The sequence below is a fragment of the Tympanuchus pallidicinctus genome, unplaced genomic scaffold, assembly GCF_026119805.1.
Source record: "Tympanuchus pallidicinctus isolate F22 unplaced genomic scaffold, pur_lepc_1.0 scaffold17, whole genome shotgun sequence".
Lineage (NCBI taxonomy): Eukaryota > Metazoa > Chordata > Aves > Galliformes > Phasianidae > Tympanuchus > Tympanuchus pallidicinctus.
The window spans coordinates 3,101,793-3,122,920 of NW_026294690.1; the positions used below are offsets into that span (position 1 = coordinate 3,101,793).

The window sequence follows — 21,128 nt, forward strand, 5'->3', positions numbered from 1 at the left end:
GTTAATTTAAGCAATGTCATCAATTATAGGCAGTTGCCTAAAATAAATCATTCTTCGCCTTACTATGATAAGCTTGCTCACACCTAGCATTAAATCAGCTCACTGAAGGGTGTTCATGTATTACCTTCAGCTATTAGTCAGAAAGAAGAAACCACACCGTGCTGAAACCACTGATACTTAAAGAATCCAACTTTTGGGACAAAAAGCTATAGTTCTAATTATTTACAAAATTTCCTCTTAATGTGGCAACGGATTAAAAGCCTCACATAATTAAAATTCAGAAGCTATACTGATACAGCGGTTCAGAAGTGTAGCTGCCTTAACTCAAGGGTTCCATTATACTCACAGAAGTGAGATCAGTGTTTGAAAAGAGTGTCTTCTGAGGCAGAAATAGAAAACAACCACTTATTCCAACCGTATCAAATATCTTAAAAGCCTACTTCCAATATTGCTTGTCATCTACTAGGTGATAGAGATGTTATAAAAACCTGCCTTTACCACTGAAAACAAGCCTGATGCCAACCTAAATTCCAACCCCTCTGTTTCACTGATGATTTCCTTGAAGAATTTCCACTGGCTAGTTTCAGCAAGGGGAGAGGGAAAGCTGTTTCCTCTACGAATGACAAGCTCTGAGGACAAGGTCAGCCTGCATTTCATGAAGAATCCACACGAAGGGCTCCACACTTCCACAGTCATCTCACACATTTTATGGTGTAACAGTGGAGGCAGTTTGCCGTAAGATAGAAGAGTTAAAAATGACTTTATTCATTGCTGCTTAATGTTTTCTCTTCAGTTTTCAAAGGAGATAAATCTGCATTATAACATCTTAATGGACAACAGCATGCATGTTGCACAGCTCACTCATGTTGTGAGTAGCAATGCATTTGAGGTTGATAGGCAGAACTGCACTTGGAGATGAAGCAGAGTGAATAATTCACACGAAGACAGTAAATATTAGATCTCTCAGGATACTACTTTTAAAAGATAAAAGACCAATTAGCTGCAGGTGTCTGAAATAATTTACAAGACCACTCCAGCCAAAAATACATTGGTGACATTACTCTAAAAGCCCAACTTGGGGGATTTACTAGATAGAATTCAGCCACGTCCAAAGCAGATGCATTAAACCAGAATTTTGCGTGAGCAAGGTTGGCCAGATCCCAAATATTGGCCACTAGCAGGCAGCCTCGTGTCCCTGATCAGCAGGCTTTCAGGAGATGCCTGAGCTGAGCATCAGCAGGTGATCCCGAGCCAATGGTCAGAAGCATAAGTAGTAGCATTTAAACATGCAAAGAAGTGAGTGCCATCACTTTGTCTTTTGTAGGTGCACCATCATTCATATGCATAAAGTCTTTTACCTGGCACACACATCCTTTTCTGTCACCCGCTGTCCTACTGTTTGACCCGCTCTATATACAAATCTGTGTTTTTAGCACTGAGCCCAGCTATCTCATTTCAGATTCTAGTCCCATTCGTTAAGTATAACCATCTCCATTCTTCTTAAGCAGCTGCAGCTAAGCCACAAAAGTTTGTTATTTCTACTTCTGACTTTGCAGAGCAAAGCACGCCGGACACCAAACAACTATTTCAAGAGACAATGCATTCTCCCAGCATCTTTCCTCCACGTACAGGCTAACAATTATGGTCAACGCAATGGCTGTACCATTCTGTGACTATCTGTCTGAGCATTCCTCAGAGTGTGAATTCAAGCAAACAACAAATCGTTAACGTCAGAAGGACTCAGACGCCTCACTTCATCCAGCAGGTACGTTTGTCATTTCTGGAGCTGAGCAGACTCATCGTCTCCTCAAAGAATGGCACACGGCAGCAGCTCTATCTGAGGATGAAGGAAAGGGCTCTGCTGGCACACAAAGGACGTGTGGTAATGTACCGTTTTTTCCCCTCCCTTCCCCCACGCTCAGCTCTCATATTTGGATTACTTCTGGATTGCTGTGCCTCCGTATCATGTTTCAGGATGTAATTACCCTTACAAAAAATGAAGGGAAAATGCTTAAGTGACTCTTTTTTCCATGCATAAGCTACAACTTATGGTGAAATCATTGCTGTAAATGGACAAAAGAAAACATTTCCATGCTACGACTTCAATGTAAAGCTTTGGTTCTGATAGATTATAGGCTACACATTGCAGGAGAGGATTAAGAAAAAAGATTTTAGGAAAAATGCTTTAATTTTAATGGATGTTTTTGCATTAAGTTTATGCTTGCCAAAATATATGTTATCTCTGCAAATCAGTAAATCTGCACTAAAACTGCACCACCTGGAAACTATTTTTCTAAGCACATAAAACAGAACCGAACGCACATTTTTCAGGTCTTTTGAAAACACTCAATTTTCTTGTTCCTTATGCAACTGTAAGTAGTGGGAGAGAATTTCCAGCTGTGCCTTGTCAGCCTACGGACCGAACACATTGTGCTGCTTTTCATTTCGCTTAGCGGAGGTTTTCAGTTCCCCAAGAGCTCCAGCCGATTCTCTGCACACAGAGCAGAGCAGCGCTTTGTCCCCAGGGAACGAAGCGATTTCAGACTTAACTAAGGAATCATCTAACGTGTTTCAACAACCCCTACTGTTTCTCTGTTTGTTTTAAAGATATCAGTGTGATTTTATTTCATTTGCAACTGGAGACTAAATGACACCAAGCAGATTCTGCTGTTAGGTTAGATTACAAGGTAAAATGTTTTACGTTTTAAATTACTGCTTAAAGCGTGGCGTTGAATGGCTTAAACTACTTGTTAACTTTGCAAATATGTATGAAATAATACTAGCTATATTTGGCAATACTGAACATGAATGCTTTTCTAGATAAACTATGCAATACCCGTTGGTCTGCTTTTTGTTCTGTGTGAATGCGTGCCATACACTTTGAGCTTAAACTAACTGAAAGTGCAATTAGTTCTGCAGGTATGGCTGAATGTAACTCATTTCTATGCAAGCAATTTAAAGAGGAGAACGTGAAAAGCCTTGGTAAACCAGTTTAACTCCTGTGTATCATGAGAAATGACCAGGACAACTGAGAAAGGCATTTGAATATAGACTGACTAGACAAAGGAAGATTATTGAATAAATCCTGATATTCTGGTACTGAAGGATTGCTGCTTTAAAAATTAACCCTTTCCATTACCATGGCAGCAAAATAACTGTTATTGAAATTACTGAAGATAAACATTCTGAAAGTTACAAACTACTGAACGTGTTACACGATAAAGGTTTTAAGAATGCTTGCACATAGCATGCATGATCTAAATGTTCATGGGTAAAATCAGAAAGGTGTAGTCATACTGAGTGTGCCTGGCAACAAAATAACATAGCAAGTTCAATTTATTAGCCATCTATAATTCTATTTTGAAGCCTAATCTTTTTATTGCAAAAGCCTTATAAGATGAATAGGCTGAATTTTCCCCAAATTAGATGTTGTCTGGCACTCAACTAATTGTAACTTCCTGAAATCTGAGCATCCTGCTCATGGGTGGACAAAACCCAGCAAACTTAAGGCATGACATTCAAAATTTGGGCCTCAAAATGTGAGATATCTCTTATTTGACAAGTCAGTGTAAGAAACAAAGACATATTTCAGTATTTTGTGTGTGAAGAACACTCTTTGGCCTTAAGGAGTAGCACTGAGTGTTGACTAGTGAAGAGCTGCTGTAAAAATACAGCATACGGACTCATGTGAACAGGGCTGGCCTGAAAGACGTCCCTTGGGTGGAAAGGTGTCTGTTTTTTTCTTTGTAAATTTGTAATTCTAATATTTTATGAAAACTGCCTGCACTTTGTAATGATGGAACTTACTTTAGTTTTATTATTAATATGGAGGTTAACAGCAAAAATCCTGAGACGCAAAAATACCTGTATTGAGAATGGAAAAGTATTTCAGTCACGTTGCTGTGTAACTCTGGTCACAAGAAGAAATGGTTAAACATTAAAGTGCACAAATGTCATGTACCAACATTGCAACTACATAGCTATGGTGTTATTATAAAGTGCACTATAAAATGTAGCCCTAATTGAGATGTCACTAACTCAACAGAATGAATACACATGTTCAAGGTTTTTCTTTGTGTACTCAGTTTTCCCTGAAGGCTCCTTTTGCTTTCAATGCAAACACACAGAACAGAAGTTTACTGTGCAATTTTATAGTCAGTCATTACCATGCGAGAAAGTTAGAAACCAAAGCCATTAGGCCATCTGTCCCACAGGACTAGGTGCTAAGAGGCAAGCGTTTCCTGAAAAAGAACAGATCACCAGTGCACAGTGCAGGCTTCTGCATCTATTTGAAACGTTAGCTGACAGTCATTTCGTTGAAGAAAAGGTTGGGATAGACCTATCCAGCATTTTGGAGCAAAGGACTACTGGTGGGTAGGAAGAGAACTGAGTAATGAACAGCCCGGGTTGTTTTGCTTGCAGGGGACTTTATAGGAACCTGTGTGAGACACCTCCATCTCAAGTTCTCTTAATAGGGGAGTATTGGCTTAGCTTAATAAAAATCTGCAAGTAAATATATATTTGCTGCAATACTTTAAAATTAAATCAGTTGAACATAAAAACTACAGTACTGGGAAAGTAAAACTATGTTGCTTATAAGCTCATCTACTGTCAACTTCACGTTTGAAAACAGAATATGAGAATTATGCCACAGAAAGCATCAAAAGCACAAAATCCCAATATGCCTTATGTCACAGAAAAAACTAGGAAACTTGTCCCAAGACCTTAACCCATTATATGAAGCAGGAAATATCAAAGGGCGTAAAAACATACAACAAAAAAAAAATTAAAAATTCAGGCAGAATCACAGTATCTACTTGCATTTCTATCTAGCGTTTATACAACGAGTATCTCCAAGGTGAAAAGCTCCACATAAAGCTGGGCCGACAAACATTAAGAAAAAGCCATTTGAATCCCCTTTAGAGTTCCTTAGACTAAAACCATGGACATACTGTAAGCTGTGTCTGAGACACAATGACCAGGTGCTCCAAATCTCCAACTCTCATCAGCACTCGTTAGCTCCCAGCACTACAAGAACACTGGTGTCTTTAGTCTCAGTTACAGAGGTCACAGGACAAGAATTTCCTTTCTCAAAAAATAATGCTATCATAATCAGTATTAACTTTGGGCACGCACAGACTGGCTACCATGCCAGCCATGCCTCATGTTGTTCCCCTGCAACTGCTGGGGTCTGAGCGCTCTGCTCTGGAATGCCACCTATTGGTGACAGTACGTGCAGTGTAAGTGATGGAATGCAAGAAGGCTCCAGATATGCAGTCATTCTCAATTTCTTGGAAAGTAAATGCAGAACACAGCCCATCATTTTTAGACTACGTACAATTAATAAAAGCTTTCAGAAGTTTCAACAACATGAAGGAAATACAACATGAAGGAAACAACCAAAATTAAGCAGAAAATTTATAGCTCTCAGGAACTCTCTTGCTGGAAGCAGCAACAATTGCTAAACTAGAAATGCCTGCTGGCTCTGTGCATCTTAAGTACCTGTAAAAATGCAACCCCCAAATGCAAAACTACCATCTTTTTAGATTAATGATTAATATTGATTGAAAAAGATACACTTTTATGCTCAACTTGACTCACTCAGCAGTCAGCTGATAAATTCTCTCTGTCCAAATTACATGACTGAATTTGAGTGCTGTGCGCAAGCACAGAGGTTAAACTGCTTAAATGAGGTCTCAGGGCAATTTGTTTCCAAGAGGAAACTTGGTTATATGGATGTACCATACGTTGGTCCTCTTGCTTTAAGTGGTACGCCATGTTTCTGACGTCTTAATAAAGCTCTCCAGATCTCTAATTGTCTACTTTTTCCCCATTTCAGGACTCTTTCCAAGCCACTCAAAAACATGCAGGCCTCGTCATTCATCTATTATTTCCTGCTTGTTTCACTGTGCATTGATCTGTCACAAAATGAAACAAGTGCAGCCCTTAGGAGGCAAAGGAGAAGAATGAGACACAGAGGGCTGAGGAAGGGCTCCTACGCAGGGCGCCGGCTCCTCAGACAGCCAAGGATGAAGCCTCCAGCTCCTGCAGCACCCAGCATACCTCTCATTAACATTGATGATGGTGTCGTGGGAGTATTTGACTCACTCATAGGTTTGGGCGGACATGAATCCAGTTACAGTGTCTTACCAGGTAAGAATTGAACTTCTACTATTTGGATTGGGCTAAATTTCTCTTGTTTTCAGATTAAACTCCTTAAAGCTTTGCTTCAGCTCTACTTGCAACACATACTGAAGTAAGACCTGGTTACCTTTTCTAACCTAATTTTACTGCCTTTTATAGTAATTTTGTGTTTAGTATAGGAAGCTTTTTAATCTCCTATGCTTAATCTTTACAGAAAAGCCTACTTAGCCACATCACAGTAATATTTTCTGCACTCTTGCTCCATTACATCTAATAAAAATTTAGCTGGAATAATATTTTCATAACTTCAAATGTGTAGGAGGATTGAAGGCCATTTTGAAGAACTCCCTGCTCACCTCCTAAGTCAATTAACAACATTTCACTTAGGCCCTAACACCAATAACACAACTATTAAACTCTTAAACTTTTGTCGTGCTTGAAAAACAGCATCTATGTGCAATAGTATGGGAATAATTACTGACTTTGTAAATAAAGCAATAACAGTAATAGCTGCATGAGAACTTTATGTCTTAAAAAATACCAAAACAATCATAATTTCATTGGTCTTTACTAAAACCTACCTCAGTAATTGCAGCGTGACACTCTACAGACTCCTCATAGAATGCAGGACTAGCAAGTACTTGAAAACAGAGAGCTGTTAAGTATCTTTTTGATCTTTGATGCAGTAAGGGAAGAGAGTAGTCTTGCTCTGCAATGTTTGCTACTTCACAATGTCACAAATGGGAAATTAAGATTCAACAAGAGTCTAAAAATAGATGTATTCTGAATCCAGTTTGTAACCAATTAAATAATCACGGAGATAATACAGTGCCTCATTTCTTTACGTAGCAAGAAGTTCAATGGTTGAAGAGGAGACACTGAGGTACTGTGAAACACCAGTACAGGGGCATGTCCACTAACAGCTCATGAATGATATAAAGGTGTAAAAACTTCTATTCCAGCACTGAAAGGTCACACATGAAATAAAAGTATCATATGCAATTTTATGAACAAAACAGGAAAGCCCTGGTTACCTCTTTTCTCCATAAAATAATACTCTATTTCTATAGGCAGAATGCTTTTTAGTGCATCACATGAGGCATGAGCTCTAGGTCAGTCACAGAACTGTAGGTTGGATGGGACCTCTGGAGATCATCCAGTCCAACCCCTCTGCTAAAGCAGGAGCCCTAGAGGAGGTTCCCATTTCAAACAAAATATTTTTAAGTAAGGAGTTTTAATTGGGAAACTAGAAAAACTCTTGACTGTAATATTTTAACACATACTAAAATACCACTCATATAAACTGTTTAATTAAAAATATATTTTAAGGTTAAACAGAGCAAAATACCACATAAATAGCATACACTTTATGTAAGATATTCCAGTCTATCAGAGACCATCAGTCATGCTGAAATAATGCATGGTCCCTCCCCCGCCACCTCCTCGTTTCTTTCCCTCTATGTGGACTCCCATCCAAAAGCTGAGCTAAAACCACTGAACTCATTTTATTTGGAACCTCATGCTGGATTTACACCATATTTCCAAAGGTTAAAAGTCTTGTGCTTACATGCCAAAGACTTCAACCACAAGGTATTTTTCAGTCTAGCTTTTAAAGTTCAAGATTTTTGCAAGTTAATGTCAGATTTGGAAAAAACAGAACCTATTAAATAATAGAACACTACTATTAATCATGTGTCAAAACAGAAAAAAAATGCAATCCAAAGACCAGAACCGAATTTTCACTCTTCTAGCTACTTAATCTGCTGTTAGAAGCCTGAAAAAAGAAACAACTTACAAATAGAATTTGCAGGCTGAAAATTAGCAGCTTAAATAGAGGTTTCACGGCAGCTGGACATCTCCCTTTCCTCCCTATAAACATCACACAAACTCAAATCAAACAATTCACCACAACATAAAACAGTTCAGTTGTTTGCCCGCCATGGCCTATGGTTTCCCTATTAAGCAGAGAATCACAGGTACACTGTGGCATTATTCCTAACATCTCATAAATCTCACTTCTTCCTACGCATGCTACTACACTGAGGTTACTCAATGGATAGGAAGTTTAAGGGGAATCTCAACCCAGTCTTTACTCCCTCTCATATGTGAATTCCAAAGGCATGCGTTTCCTTTGCAGATTATCTCAAACAAAAATAGTGGCTTATTGGCAAGCACATAAAAAACAGAAGACGGGAAGAAGCAAACAGTGACGGACTTACAGCCAAGTAACATCTGCCCTGGGCTAACTCATATCCTTCAGTTAACATGGCTTGAGTTAATGAGAGCAGAACTTTATGCAGCAGAAGCCATACATACACAACTTGGACTAATCGGCCCCTCGAAAATCACAAATGCAAATTTTTAATTCCTCCCCCTTTCTGTCAGCCAATCACAGAATGAATCTGATAACCTCTATCCTAGAAGACAAGTTCATATCCAACAGGATATGAACAACAGGAATACCTTTTTATGAAGTTGAGACTTGAAATGCCTTTAAGGATTTCACAAAATGACGGATTTTGAGTTAAATATTAATTTCAGAGATATTTCAGGCTTTTATTTGAATCAGATCTATAGGGATCTTGCCCGGATGGTCATGGAGAATCCTGAATGCTCTCCCTTTACAACTGAACAACCAAGCATGGACCAGGCAGATAGTGGGGCAACTAATCCTGCACACAATCCTTACAGAGACACTGTCTATCTCAAAGGATAGACAAGCCTCTCACATGTGAACTCAGTTGAGACAAAAATTTTCCACTGTATTGGAAAATATTTATACTGGCTGAAGGAGAAAGTCAAACCATCCCTAAACAAAGAGGAAATTTTCTCTTTGTACACAGGAAAGTGCAAAGAAACTTCAGCCTGAAATGAACCCCTCAGCAGTACATTATTTCATTAATTAGGCAGAGAAAAGGAAGATGTGTTCAGTAGAATTTCTCACTAGGTTCAGAAGCATGCTTGCTAATAGCAAAAGAACTGCATGGGATAAAGAATCTCTGTCTTGGCCTTTCCTTGCTTAAAAGGAAAAAAAATCCCACAACAAAAACGTCATGCTAAAGCACAATGTTTATCCTGGAGCCTGGATGACAGCTGCCTAGGGAAATATTTGCTGAGGTAGATTCCACCAGTGGAAGGAAAGAGAGAGACTTGGAGCAGTCTCTTCATGCTCCCTGAACAATTTGCCTACTGAATATATGAGTGTAGCTTGCAATCTTTATACATTTCTTCCTGGAATATTCAACTACTACTCCAAGGAAATCTCTTTTTCATTAGGTTCGCATTCAGAATCCTTGGAGAAAGTACTTATTAGTACAAGAAGTTGCACAAACCTGGCTATTTTCTAAGCAAAGAGGTGGGGTTTTTTTTCAGACAAAGAAAGGTACAAGGAGAGATGATGCTTGCCATCTTACAAGCTGTTACGGAACAGATTTTCCTTGCATTAAGCCTGTGAACAGTCACTATACAGTGAATACTGACATCCTCCTGCTTCCACAGAGCCTTAAGAAAGCTTTCTCATTCAGCATACAAAACATCAGTGGGTATGTCATTCGCACAAGAGATAAACAAAGGGAGACCTGGAAAAACTTATTCTCATGTTCTGCATGATTTGTTCCAATACCACTGTGATGAAGAGAACTTTTGCTTCTTTCTCCACTCAATCTATGCGCAGCTTTCATTGAAGTCTGTGATTTCTGCTTCTGATTTCTAAGGATGGGGAGGAAAGAGGAGCTGCCATGCACAAGACTCTCAGACATTCACCATTTAGATCTAATTTTCCTGTTTCAAGAATATCTCTGAGGTTGAATTCAAAAGCTTTTCCAGAAGACAAAGCTGGTAGGGCATTTCATCAGCTGGCCAGGAAGAGAAGGAAATGAACGGTTATGGCAACTGCCTGAAAGGGGCGAGCAGAGAGAGGGACAGAAAGCCTGCACTCTGCTGACAGGAAGCTGTAAGCAGGTAACAGCTACACACACCTTAATTGTGTTTCTCCCCCTTGGCTGCCTTCACAGCTGAGGCCAAGAATCAAGGAGAGATTAGAGACTGCTAATGAGCCGAAGACGATAAGGTCAAGAAAACCAAGGGATAAGCATAAGATACTTAGAATAGGGTGTATTTCATGTGCTTTCAAGATGTGAACAGAATAGCAGTGCTTTTTTGCAAAGTTTTAAATAAACACTGTTGCTTGTAATTCTGTTTAAGCTATTTAACTCCATTTTTTCTGTCTCTGGTAGGAAAGAAGGGGCAGTGCACAGCTAATGGGATGATCATGTTCGATAAAGCTGTCTGGTCTCCCAAGCCCTGCATTACATGTCTCTGTTCAAAAGGAGAAGTGATCTGTGACACAACCATGTGCCATCCACTGAAATGTCCCCAGACCATCATACCTGCAGGAGAATGCTGCCCAGTTTGTTCTGATACTGGTATAGTACATATTTTTACTATTTTAAAACTACCTCAAGCAAAACCTTACATACAATATACACTTAATAATATCAAGGATTACCTGGTACACATAATACTTCTGTAGAGAAAAAAAGCCCTGAATTATGTGGTAAGAGCAGCTCTAGGTGAGCTTGTTTTAATTTTTAGAAAATATGTAAAGAAGATCATTTTATTTCTGTTTTTCCCCTTTTCTGCTTTTCTTCCCTTGTATAAAAATTTGGTAAATAGATCAAGAAAGAAAACATCCGGTTACATTTTATATCCCACTTTTACTTACAAAGGATTGATAATTAACTACTAGCACTCACAAACATAAAGTCTGGTAAAGTCTGGTAAGTATTTGTGGAAAGTGTAAAAACACGTGCACCTAGCTGACTTCAGAGAGGAAAGTTATGAGAAACAACAGGACTACGATCACACTTGTGCTTCATTGAAGAAATTGTATAAAAGCTTTTTTGTTTTTAATGAAAAATAGAGGAGACTGTGATTTCTTTTTCCCATTCCCCATACCTAACCTTCTCTTACTGTAAAAATATTTAGCCCCTTTGTCTGTGCAGCTGTGTAACACACACACACACATAGAAATGCACTGGGACACAAAGAAGTTATTTGAAACAATTAAACTCTCTTTACTGGAATTGCCCTGCTGGGCAAGTGAAACCTCTGGCAATTGAGTGAATACCTTTCCCTTGTTACTCTACATCTACATCCATCTCCACCCTTGGCAGTCCCTTGCATAGGAGAACCAGCTGTAGCCTTTTTGAGTTTTATTCAAATTCCCTTTCTGTCATTCCCGGCAAATTGTATTTTTACCTCTTTAGAACCCTGCACCAACATAAAATAAGTAAATGAATAAATAGGTATACTAATTCAAAAAGGAAGGTAAGAAAGGCTATGTTCAAATTTTCACCCTTTGTTCTGGAAATGCAGGGAGTCATACCCACCTACAGAAGGCTTTGCATAGCTGGTTTAATCATTCAGCACAGGCTGACTCCTCTGTCAAGCAGGAATATAAAGGAATATTTTCATTCTTCTTGACTCATCACCTGAGGAGAATACTGCCGTTCTACAGTGACCATCTTTTTACTATATGAAAGGAATAATTACTGAAACTGTAACAGATTGTTTTGTTGTTGTTTTTTTTTTTAATTCTCATTACCTGCTCAGCCTCCTCATTGGATTCAAACATTGTTTCACTGGATGACATAATTGAATTGTCTGGTGATTCTCCAGAACCCAACAACCTCGACAACAACCCCAACGTGCTGTCATCTGCACATACTCAAACTGAAATGGATGAACTGCTTAGAACAGAAGTGGTAGAGATTAAAGACAAAGAGGTTCATAAGAAGGGTGAGAAGAGGAGAAAAAAGAAAGGCAAAAAAAATCAACAGAAGTATAAAGCTCATCAGAAGGAAGAGAAGCTCGATGGAATGAAGGATGAAGAAAGAAGGAGACTGTTTGAAGAGGAAGAGCTGCAACTTGAAAAAGAAGTAATAAAGAAGAGGCAAGGAGTAAGAACAAGAGAGAGAGATGCAGAGGAACAGTACGAAAGTGATGAAGATGATGGAACTTTCCCCATTCCTGTTCCACCAATAGAAGCTCCTCCATTGCCAGCTGCATGTTCCACCTCAGAATCCACAGTAAGCTGTATTAACGCCAAGCTTACACAAATACCACCTATCTCAGATCCAGACCTAACAAGTCTAGACCTTACAGGTAATTAGTGGGTGTAATTTACATTATTTGTTCTCTTAAATTAATATTACCTATATATTACCTAATATTCAGTCAGCAGTAGCATTAATACGCTGTAATTTCCTGTCATATAAATGTATTAATTACTTCACAGCTGGGATTCTTAACGCCATAAATTATAACTGCTAAGATACGCTAATTTGCTTACACTAGAATTTAAATACTAATATGAATATAGATATCCACAAATATTTTACATAATAAAATGGTATTATATTTTTATATGTACAACACTACACAACTCAACACATACTGTACTTCATAACCCAAACTACGTTATTGAATTCTTTCCTAGGAAACATTATTACCACCATCTCCAATGAAGCATTCAATGGGATACCTAATTTGGAATGGATTGATTTAAGTAAAAATAATATTTCCTCTTCTGGCATTGGTCCACGTGCATTCAAGGTAAGAAAGCCCAACTTTTCTGTTATCTTATGGTTGAATAATACCTGAAGTTTTTCCAGTTTTAATTCTCTGGATCTAAAACTTATCTAAGTAATCACTGTATATTTACAATGCAGTTAAAACTTGGCTATTTCAAGGAATTTCTCTTGCAATCAGGAATAACTAGAGATTTTTAAATGACGTAAACCAAGCTTTAAATGTTAAGCAATCATGAGAAGCACTACACATTACTGCACTGCTGCTTAGAAGTTTTCAAATGGTAACTGTGATCATAACGTATGTTTACCCATGTAATTTACACCTTCGTGACCTGTATTCTCTTACTCATCCTTTTAATTGAGACCCTGAAAAAGCTGAAGCGTTTGTATTTGGATGGAAACATGCTGGTACATATTCCCTCTGAACTGCCATCAACTTTGGAAGAAATAAAAATAAATGACAACCAACTCCATGCCATTGATGAAGAGGCCTTGCAAGGTATCTAGGAAAATAACACCAATCACATGAAAAGATAAAAAATACCTTTGGAAAGCAAACTGTTCAAACAAGCGCATCTGATTAGATATAAAGAGAGTGCCATGTTTCCATAAGGCAAAAAATAAAAGCTAAAAGTTTTGCATGACCGAGTTTTGAAATATTGCATTTTCCCTTCTTAGGGAACCACCACTCAACAAAGTAACACTTCAGGCTTACGGTTACTAAGTAGAGGTTGATTTGGAGTGTGTTGAAGACACCTTCAGTACTGAACCGTAACCTGACCACTCTGTGTCCATAACATAATCAGAGCAACTCACAACCATTTTTAGCAAAGCTAAATGTGGGCTGATCCATGCCATAACTTCAGCTGAACTTTTTGATCCCTTTCCTCTTCTGCCAAAAAGGTCCCCATGGAAACTGGAATGTTTGGTGACATAGCTCTCTGTGGAGCAATACAAATGCTGGAGCTGAGAAAGGAAATGTAGGCCAACGGGCCACGAGGGCCTTTTAGTTTAAAATGATCAAAGCTTCTGTTAAAACAAAACCAAGCACAATAGTAGGTTTCTTTGTGAATGAGGAACCTCTTATGAAACAGTATTTCTTGTTAACATACACCAATCAGTGCTTTCTTCTGTGGCCTGCATTTGGATGTCTGAGATCTACGTGGTCTGTTCCTTCAGGAAGAGGAACAGTACATAATCTGTGAAGAGTTCTCAACACTTGGTACAGCAAGTGGTTGAATGGCATCCAGCGGGGAGGGGAAGGTATGAGTAAGCAGGGGTGATGTACCCACTGTCACATAAGTGAGTGGAGACTGGGGATCATTGGGCAACTGACTGCACAGAGGTCAGCCCCAACACGGCATTGCAAGCGTCTGCTGATTGAGTAATGAGGCCTAAAGGGTAGAACTACCCGCAGCTCTTGCAACTGAAAAACCTCGTTTTGCATTAAACCAATTAAAAATACAATTCTATGACAACGAGATGATGAATTTAAACCCATTCAGGAAGACATTACAATTTTTCATTACTGCGATCGTTGTGATGTCTAAGATGGGTAAATTTTAAACTTAAAATTAGCTAGATTGAGATGGCAGTCACTAACAGAACTTCAAACCTTTTCTCCTCAGGTTTAAAGAACCTGGTCACCTTGGAATTGGAAGGAAATAAACTCAGTGAAGCAAACGTCAGTCCTTTGGCCTTCTACCCCTTGAAAAGCCTCTCTTATTTGCGACTGGGAAGAAATAAGTTTAGGATTATCCCTCAAGGTCTTCCCACCACACTTGAGGTAAAGCAAAAAAGAAAAAAAAAACAGCTTTATTTTTTCATCCATTTTCAGTAACTGTTATTTCTTTCCCTACTTTACTATCATCAGACAAAGTTGGTCCAAACTGTGTGAGTTTGTTTCGAGGTACACTAATTCTTACTCACAGAAACGTATTTATTCACTGACTCCGTCCCAGTAGGGTGTTTCAAGTCCAAATTTCTCTTGTATGCTCTCACAAAATACTATGGCTGCAAGAACATTAACATTTAAAACCATCAGTTCTGCCTCTTCATCCATGCAACAGTCATAATCCAATAGAGATAGTTTTAGTGAAAAAACATTATTCATGAGAGAGCAGCAAGAATAATGACCAAACTAGAAAAGCCTGTTTCATAGTGAAAAACTGAAGAAACCAAGATTGTATAGGCTCAGAGAGAGAGAGAAAATAAAAACATTCTTTTGATGCCTATGGCTAACTGTCCTCTTCTATTTTTTTGGCTGTTTTATGTCTCAATTTTCCAAACCTTTGCAGAATTCCTCCAGAACTGGAGGGGCTGAACAAGACTCCTGCCCTGAACAATTTCATCCTCCCTTGATTTTTAATGAAAAAATTTCTTCTTCCAGGAGTCTCCTATCCCATTCCCCTGCCAGAGTTTGAACTTCTTTTGTTTGTTCCTGTTTATTCAGGTCCTATACATACTTCAGCTGTTGCTCACTTTTGGTTTGTGACATGTTTATCTTCCTTTACAAGGCATTGGGAAGTCCATCTATGGTTTTGTAAAACATACTTTTGATACATTGCAGACTCAAAGCACTAAGCTTTGTAAAACATTAACATTTTAATTTTCCTTTAAATTTAAAAGTTTCAAAGCTCACTGGTACCCAGCAAGTATATTAAGAAAGTAAAAATTTGTGATGTTTTTCCCACTAATGGCTTTCCAGAAGAAGAAATACACATATTTACTTATTTGCTTCCTATCAATCTCATCAATCCCTCATCACAAAGCATGCAACTTCTGGCAGGACAAATTAAAGCACTGCTATTCTGTTTCATCTTTCAAAGCAATCTGCGTTCTCACAAATGAGGAAAACCATCTGCTTTGAAAATCACTGTTTACCACAAGTTGTGTTACGTCTACAAACTCTGGTTCAGATTATTTGCTTTTTATCCACAAATTAAAATATTTACCACGTAATACGAAGGGCCTTTAACAACTACCTTTTTACTTTGCAATGGGAAATAAGAGCATATTTTGCTTTCACAAATTTTCTTTCTAAATGCACTTATAGGAGCTATACCTTGAAAATAATCAAATTGAAGAAGTGTCAGAAATTTGCTTTAATCATACAAGAAAAATAAATGTCATTGTGCTAAAGCACAACAAATTAGAAGAACACAGAATAGCACCTTTGGCTTGGATAAACCAAGAGTGAGTATAAAACATTTCAAATACTTTATTTCTTTCTGTTACGAGTGAGTCAGATAATGAAATTAATAGTTATGTCATAACTTTTAACTGTAAATTATCTTTCAATTTGCTAATTGTCTATTTTTTTCTTAATTTCCTTTCCTCAAATTGTATAATCTAGGAAATCTTTTGTCAACTTTAAAACAAAAATTATCTTAACATCTCAAATCTGTGCTGTATTAACATGAAGAGTAAACACTTTTTTTCTGATTATTCAATCAAAAACGAATATTACCAATAATACTCTATACAATTATAATTTTGAATCAATAAATCGTTATCTCAGAGGTAATTAAAAATAATTAAATGTCGTTCTAGCCTAATTTCATGTTAGATTAAAAACTGCAAAAGTAAACAAAGAGAAGACTGTGTATTCCTATCGTGCAAGAGCAGAATATGTCATCAACCATCTGAACATTCAATAATTAAGTCGGCCTCATTACAGAAACAGTGGGATGATTCTGAAGTTCAGAAGAATGATTCTCACTAAAATAAGCCTGCAGTCCAAATTACTCTTCTGTCACGTAGAAGTTAATGATACTTACAGTTTCACTACTCAAAGTTCATGGAGCACACAAGCAGTTTCCAAAGGAAATTACTTGCAAAGTCACATAGCATGCCTTGCCATAGCCTGTAAGCCACAGTTCATTTCTGGATTCACACACAGTTTCATCTGAAAAGAACCATGCCTTTACTGACAGCTTCTGGAATGATGCTGAAGCAGCCACTCACAAAGTGCTACAGTTTCAGATGGGATCTAGAATAAAACTTAAAAATCCAGGCCAATGAGATGAACAGTAAATGTCCAAGCTTATTATGAATATCCTGACATAATTTTTAATTGTGCTTTAACAGTGCTTTTAAATCACAAACTACTTCCCCAGTTTCCTCTGTTCAAGCAATCTCTACTCATTCCTGTCTGTTATTTGGTACAGAATGTAGCATTAATAATGCAGCACGCTATGATGTTTCTGTCCCATTTTCTTTCTCCTTTCATGCAGAAACCTGGAATCAATTGATCTCTCATACAATAAGCTGTATCACGTTCCCTCCTACCTGCCAAAATCTTTACTCCACCTGATACTTATAGGAAATCAGATTGAAAGGATTCCAGGATACGTCTTTGGTCATATGAAGCCAGGTTTGGAGTATCTCTACCTGTCCTTCAACAAACTTACTGATGATGGAATAGATCCGGTGTCATTTTTTGGAGCATACCACTCTCTGAGAGAGTTGTTTTTGGATCACAATGATTTAAAGTCTGTACCATTTGGAATTGAAGAAATGAGAAAATTACGTTTTCTGAGACTAAACAACAACAAAATAAGGTAAATGCAAGCTTAATGTCATGAAAGTTTTACAAGACGTGCTTTCTTTCCAGAGCTTTTCGCGTTTAGTAAATAATTCATCTCGTAAATTTTGAAGGAGGAGCTAAATCCTGAGTCTTCCACTGCAGTATTTCTTCTGCAAATAAAGGGAGAAAACTACAGTTTCACCCTTTATCCTATTTGTAAAAATGCTACAGAGGTGCTGAGCAGCAGTTCTCTCTAGAAAAGCAATCTCTAATGTTGCTTGGGCCACATTCCCACCAAGGCAGCCACAACTGGATGCACACAGCAGAGTTCATCTCTTTCTTGCTGCTCTTGAACCGCAGACCAAACAGTTCACCAAAAAAGCCCAGGAACAACAAAAACTGAAAAGAATCTTCAGCTGAAATCTCTTGAGCATTTTTCAGTCAGTTCCAGCTGTGAAGTCAGGCATTTTCTTTAATTCCTTTCTACTCTCCTTTCAGAACAAAGTAAAAGAGGTTTATGTATGTCATGCAGAAAGTTTATGCTTTCATGCAACTTGGCAATACTTTTCTCAAAAAAAGTATATGATAGAAATGAGAAAATGCAAGGGGAAAATCTAAGGAAGAATGACTTCCAAAAGTCTTCAATGATTACTTAAAAAAACATGTTGATAAACATATTGAAATATTAATAAATTGCATTTCTAAATTAAATGAAGAAGTTACGAGTTGTTTTAATCAATCAAATTCCTCCCACACTGTCACAGGACGGTCCCTCCGGAACGCATCTGCAGGACCCACCTCCACCACGATGATGTTCACTACAACAGTGAAGAGGACGAGGGTGAAGATTCACGTTTGGAACACGTTCATCTTGAGAACAATTACATCAACACAAGACAGCTATCACCACATTCGTTCTCATGCATAAGATCCTATTGCAGCGTTGTTCTTAAACCACAGAAGACCAAATAAATACCCAACTTTTGCACTGCAGAACGCCTTTCTAGAAAAACAGGTTTATTTATTCTCTGCCACTAACATGCCTGCTTATTTCTCTCTAACCCCCCTTACTACTACAAATAAGATAGAAGACATTATTTACCGAAGGTAGAATTGTATTTCTTAATATTGTTCCACTATGCAAATATTAAATGTAAAAACAGAAGCTCAAACCCGTCAAATCTTTATTTCTACCAACAAAACTTCTACTTAAATACAGTAGACAAAACTGTGACCTCAGACACAGTCCCACAACACCAAATTTCAGAAGAGAATAGAGCTCAGCAGCCAGCTTGGTCCAATCTGATCCGATTAACTGAATTTAAACCATTTTAAATGGTATCATTAGTTTCAAAATCAATTCCAATGAAAGACCTTGAACTACAAACATCCTGTAGTGCAAGAATCAAATTTCTTAATACACACATGGTAATAGAGAAAATCTCCTACCCAATTTCCATCTGAAATTTTGTTGGAAAAGCATTCAATTCTTTTCAAAACATGGGACAGTGAAAACTTCCAGTCTTCAAACACGGAATTTGACAAGTTAGAGCAATTAACTTCTTCCTGGATTATTATTTTTGTTTTTTCAAACAGAAAAAAAAGAAAAAAGCATGGTTGGTCCTCTTCGCTTGGACAATCCTTATTTGGCTCAGATCTTTACACTGCCCAGACCATGTTGTCTATTTTGATGACTGGATAGATATTCTTGAAACTTCCAAAAATCCAGTTCGTTGTTAACTGAAATCTTACTGATAGTCTTAAATCACCCCAGTAGAGACAATACTGATGAAGCCATTTCAATTTTATATTTGATATTAATGTCCACTTGGGTATACAAGTACGTACTTACAGTTGGATGTTTCCCTAGAAGTTGGTTTATTCTCTCAAAGATTTAAAAACGAACAAAATTAATATTCTGCTCCAACTTTAGTATTACATTCTTTCTATAAAGTGGTCTAAATTTTTGATAGAAAACAGTTAATATTTTTCTTTTAAAGAATATATTCCATGAAAATTGAAAGTAATTTCAACAGCTTCCATATTCATTAAATTCGACGGTATTTTCTTGAAAGAGTGGGCTGCTGACAAGAAACGATTAGAGGTGACTGACAGGTCATTATTTTTCATGCAATTACTTTCCATTTTTTCTTGGGCTATTCTGCAAGAAATAACAACATTTACTCTTTTTTTCCCCAGTGCTATAGGTTTTTGCTGCTTGATTATATCTTCTTCAGAATGGATGGGAACAAAGGATGAAATGGCTTAAAATGTTGACATTTTGACATTTGGGACATTTTAAAAGGCACATAAAAGCTGTAAACAACTGCATACCATACAAACCCTCAGGGGATACATACCAACTACTGAACTGTAATTCTTTCCCTCACTCTGAAAATGGTTTCCCAAATATCTCAATCTTCTGCCAGCAAACACTCTGTGTAATCAGCATAAATACATTGTTTGTGGCCATTTAACAGCAAAGGTGGTTGCCCTCAAAACACAGACGTTTCAGCTCATTCCAGATACAGAGATACACAGAATACACAGAAAATATACAGAAACCTCCTGAATTCTATTTTCTCTGAAGCTAAACAACAACAATAAACACAAAATTGCATAGTTCAAAGTCAGAGTTCTCTCATCCAAATAAATCATCACCTGTAAGGCACAGCGTTACCATTGTGCAGGGAGTCAAAATATAACCTCCATGTTAGAAACATTCCTAAGGTATGTGGACTTCTGTAAAACAATTGCTTTGGATGTTTTGTTTGGTCAAGTATGTTCAGAAGTCATACTGTAGTGATTTGTATCTCCAATATGTGCTTTTTCACTTTTAAAATATCATAAAACTGGATTTTATGCAAATCTTTTGTCTAAGATTTTTTCCTCTGGTCACGTAATACAATGCATGTCAAGCTTATTTAGCATCATGCTATAATAAGTTGCTCATACAAGAAGCACTTGATAACAAAACATGATTTTAAAGTTATGATGCTAACATAATGCTGCAGAAACAGACTGAAGGAAAACAATTTTGGAGTCAGAACAGAGCAGTAGCAGAGACAGAAGACCAAGAAAGGGAAAAAAGTCAGGGGATAGAAGTTATGCAACAAATGGATGGATACTCACTTAAAAATAATGGGAAATTAAATTTGGATAACATTTTCATATGTCAAACACAAGCAGTTTTAGTCTGTTCATTCTTCTAAATTAGAAACTACAAAGAAGGTAAAATAGGCTTTATTATAAAATGAATAAATCTTACTATTTTGCAACAGGGAACCTCAAAGGATTTCATAAACAAAGCGAACAGGATGATAACTATTGCATATCTTGTGACGGTGAGACAGACGAGACCTGATCATTCTTGGTCCAGAAAAATAGGGGAACAAACTCAGAATCTTTTGACCACCAGCACAGTAAATATCCGACAGGCAGCAAAAAATACAAAACAAAAAAAGCAACCCTACAGTTTCTGGGTAGTCCCTGCAATGTATTTGAGTAAATCATTTTTCCAGATTTGCATTGTAATGAAAACACTTCAGAAGACATTAAGACTAGAATACAGTTCTGTGAAAGTATTATCAGTCTCAGAAGGCTTTTATAAAGATACTATGGATCAAACCCTGTAACACCTTTTTTTTTAATTTAATGTTCTTGAGGAATTGAAACATTTTGTTTGAGCCAACAGTAATACTTCAAAAATCTGCTAAATTTTACAGAAGTTGGCACCATTTGATCTTTCAGTCCGACAAGAAGCTCAGCTGAGATGCTTGGAGGGACTCCACGTTATTCCTAGACAGGTGGAATCATGACTGCCCGCAGAAATTCAGTCAGTACAAACTCACAAATCAAGCAAC

At 37.5% G+C, this 21,128-nt stretch overlaps 2 protein-coding genes across 6 annotated transcripts in view; one reads left to right on the forward strand and one right to left on the reverse strand.

Annotated features, from left to right (window-relative positions):
• The window catches only part of CENPP (centromere protein P), a 116,941-nt gene that overhangs the window by 17,097 nt on the left and 78,716 nt on the right, over nucleotides 1-21,128 (reverse strand). The gene's annotated exons all lie outside the window — the stretch shown is intronic.
• Nucleotides 1,578-20,133, forward strand: ECM2 (extracellular matrix protein 2). Of its 4 annotated transcripts, none has more exons than XM_052679241.1 (11): nucleotides 1,803-1,882; nucleotides 2,608-2,687; nucleotides 5,840-6,153; nucleotides 10,380-10,568; nucleotides 11,758-12,309; nucleotides 12,644-12,759; nucleotides 13,101-13,236; nucleotides 14,366-14,523; nucleotides 15,793-15,932; nucleotides 16,973-17,299; nucleotides 18,030-20,133. In XM_052679241.1, exons 3-11 carry the CDS (start codon nucleotides 5,865-5,867, stop codon nucleotides 18,235-18,237), a joined length of 2,115 nt encoding a protein of 704 aa, XP_052535201.1. In that variant the 5' UTR covers nucleotides 1,803-1,882; nucleotides 2,608-2,687; nucleotides 5,840-5,864; the 3' UTR covers nucleotides 18,238-20,133. The 4 variants fall into 4 exon arrangements, with proteins under 4 accessions (XP_052535203.1, XP_052535202.1, XP_052535201.1 ...); XM_052679240.1 differs by lacking the exon at nucleotides 1,803-1,882 and having other exon boundaries at nucleotides 2,447-2,687; nucleotides 18,030-18,280; nucleotides 19,465-20,133; XM_052679243.1 differs by lacking the exons at nucleotides 1,803-1,882; nucleotides 2,608-2,687 and adding an exon at nucleotides 1,578-1,765.

Bases quoted from the DNA above. Each gene is read 5' to 3' on its own strand.
- ECM2 (XM_052679243.1), top strand. From the start codon at position 5,865: ATGCAGGCCTCGTCATTCATCTATTATTTCCTGCTTGTTTCACTGTGC. The intron at 12,310-12,643 runs GTAATTAGTGGG...ATTCTTTCCTAG, and splicing joins AACAAGTCTAGACCTTACAG to GAAACATTATTACCACCATC. The intron at 17,300-18,029 runs GTAAATGCAAGC...ACACTGTCACAG, and splicing joins CTAAACAACAACAAAATAAG to GACGGTCCCTCCGGAACGCA.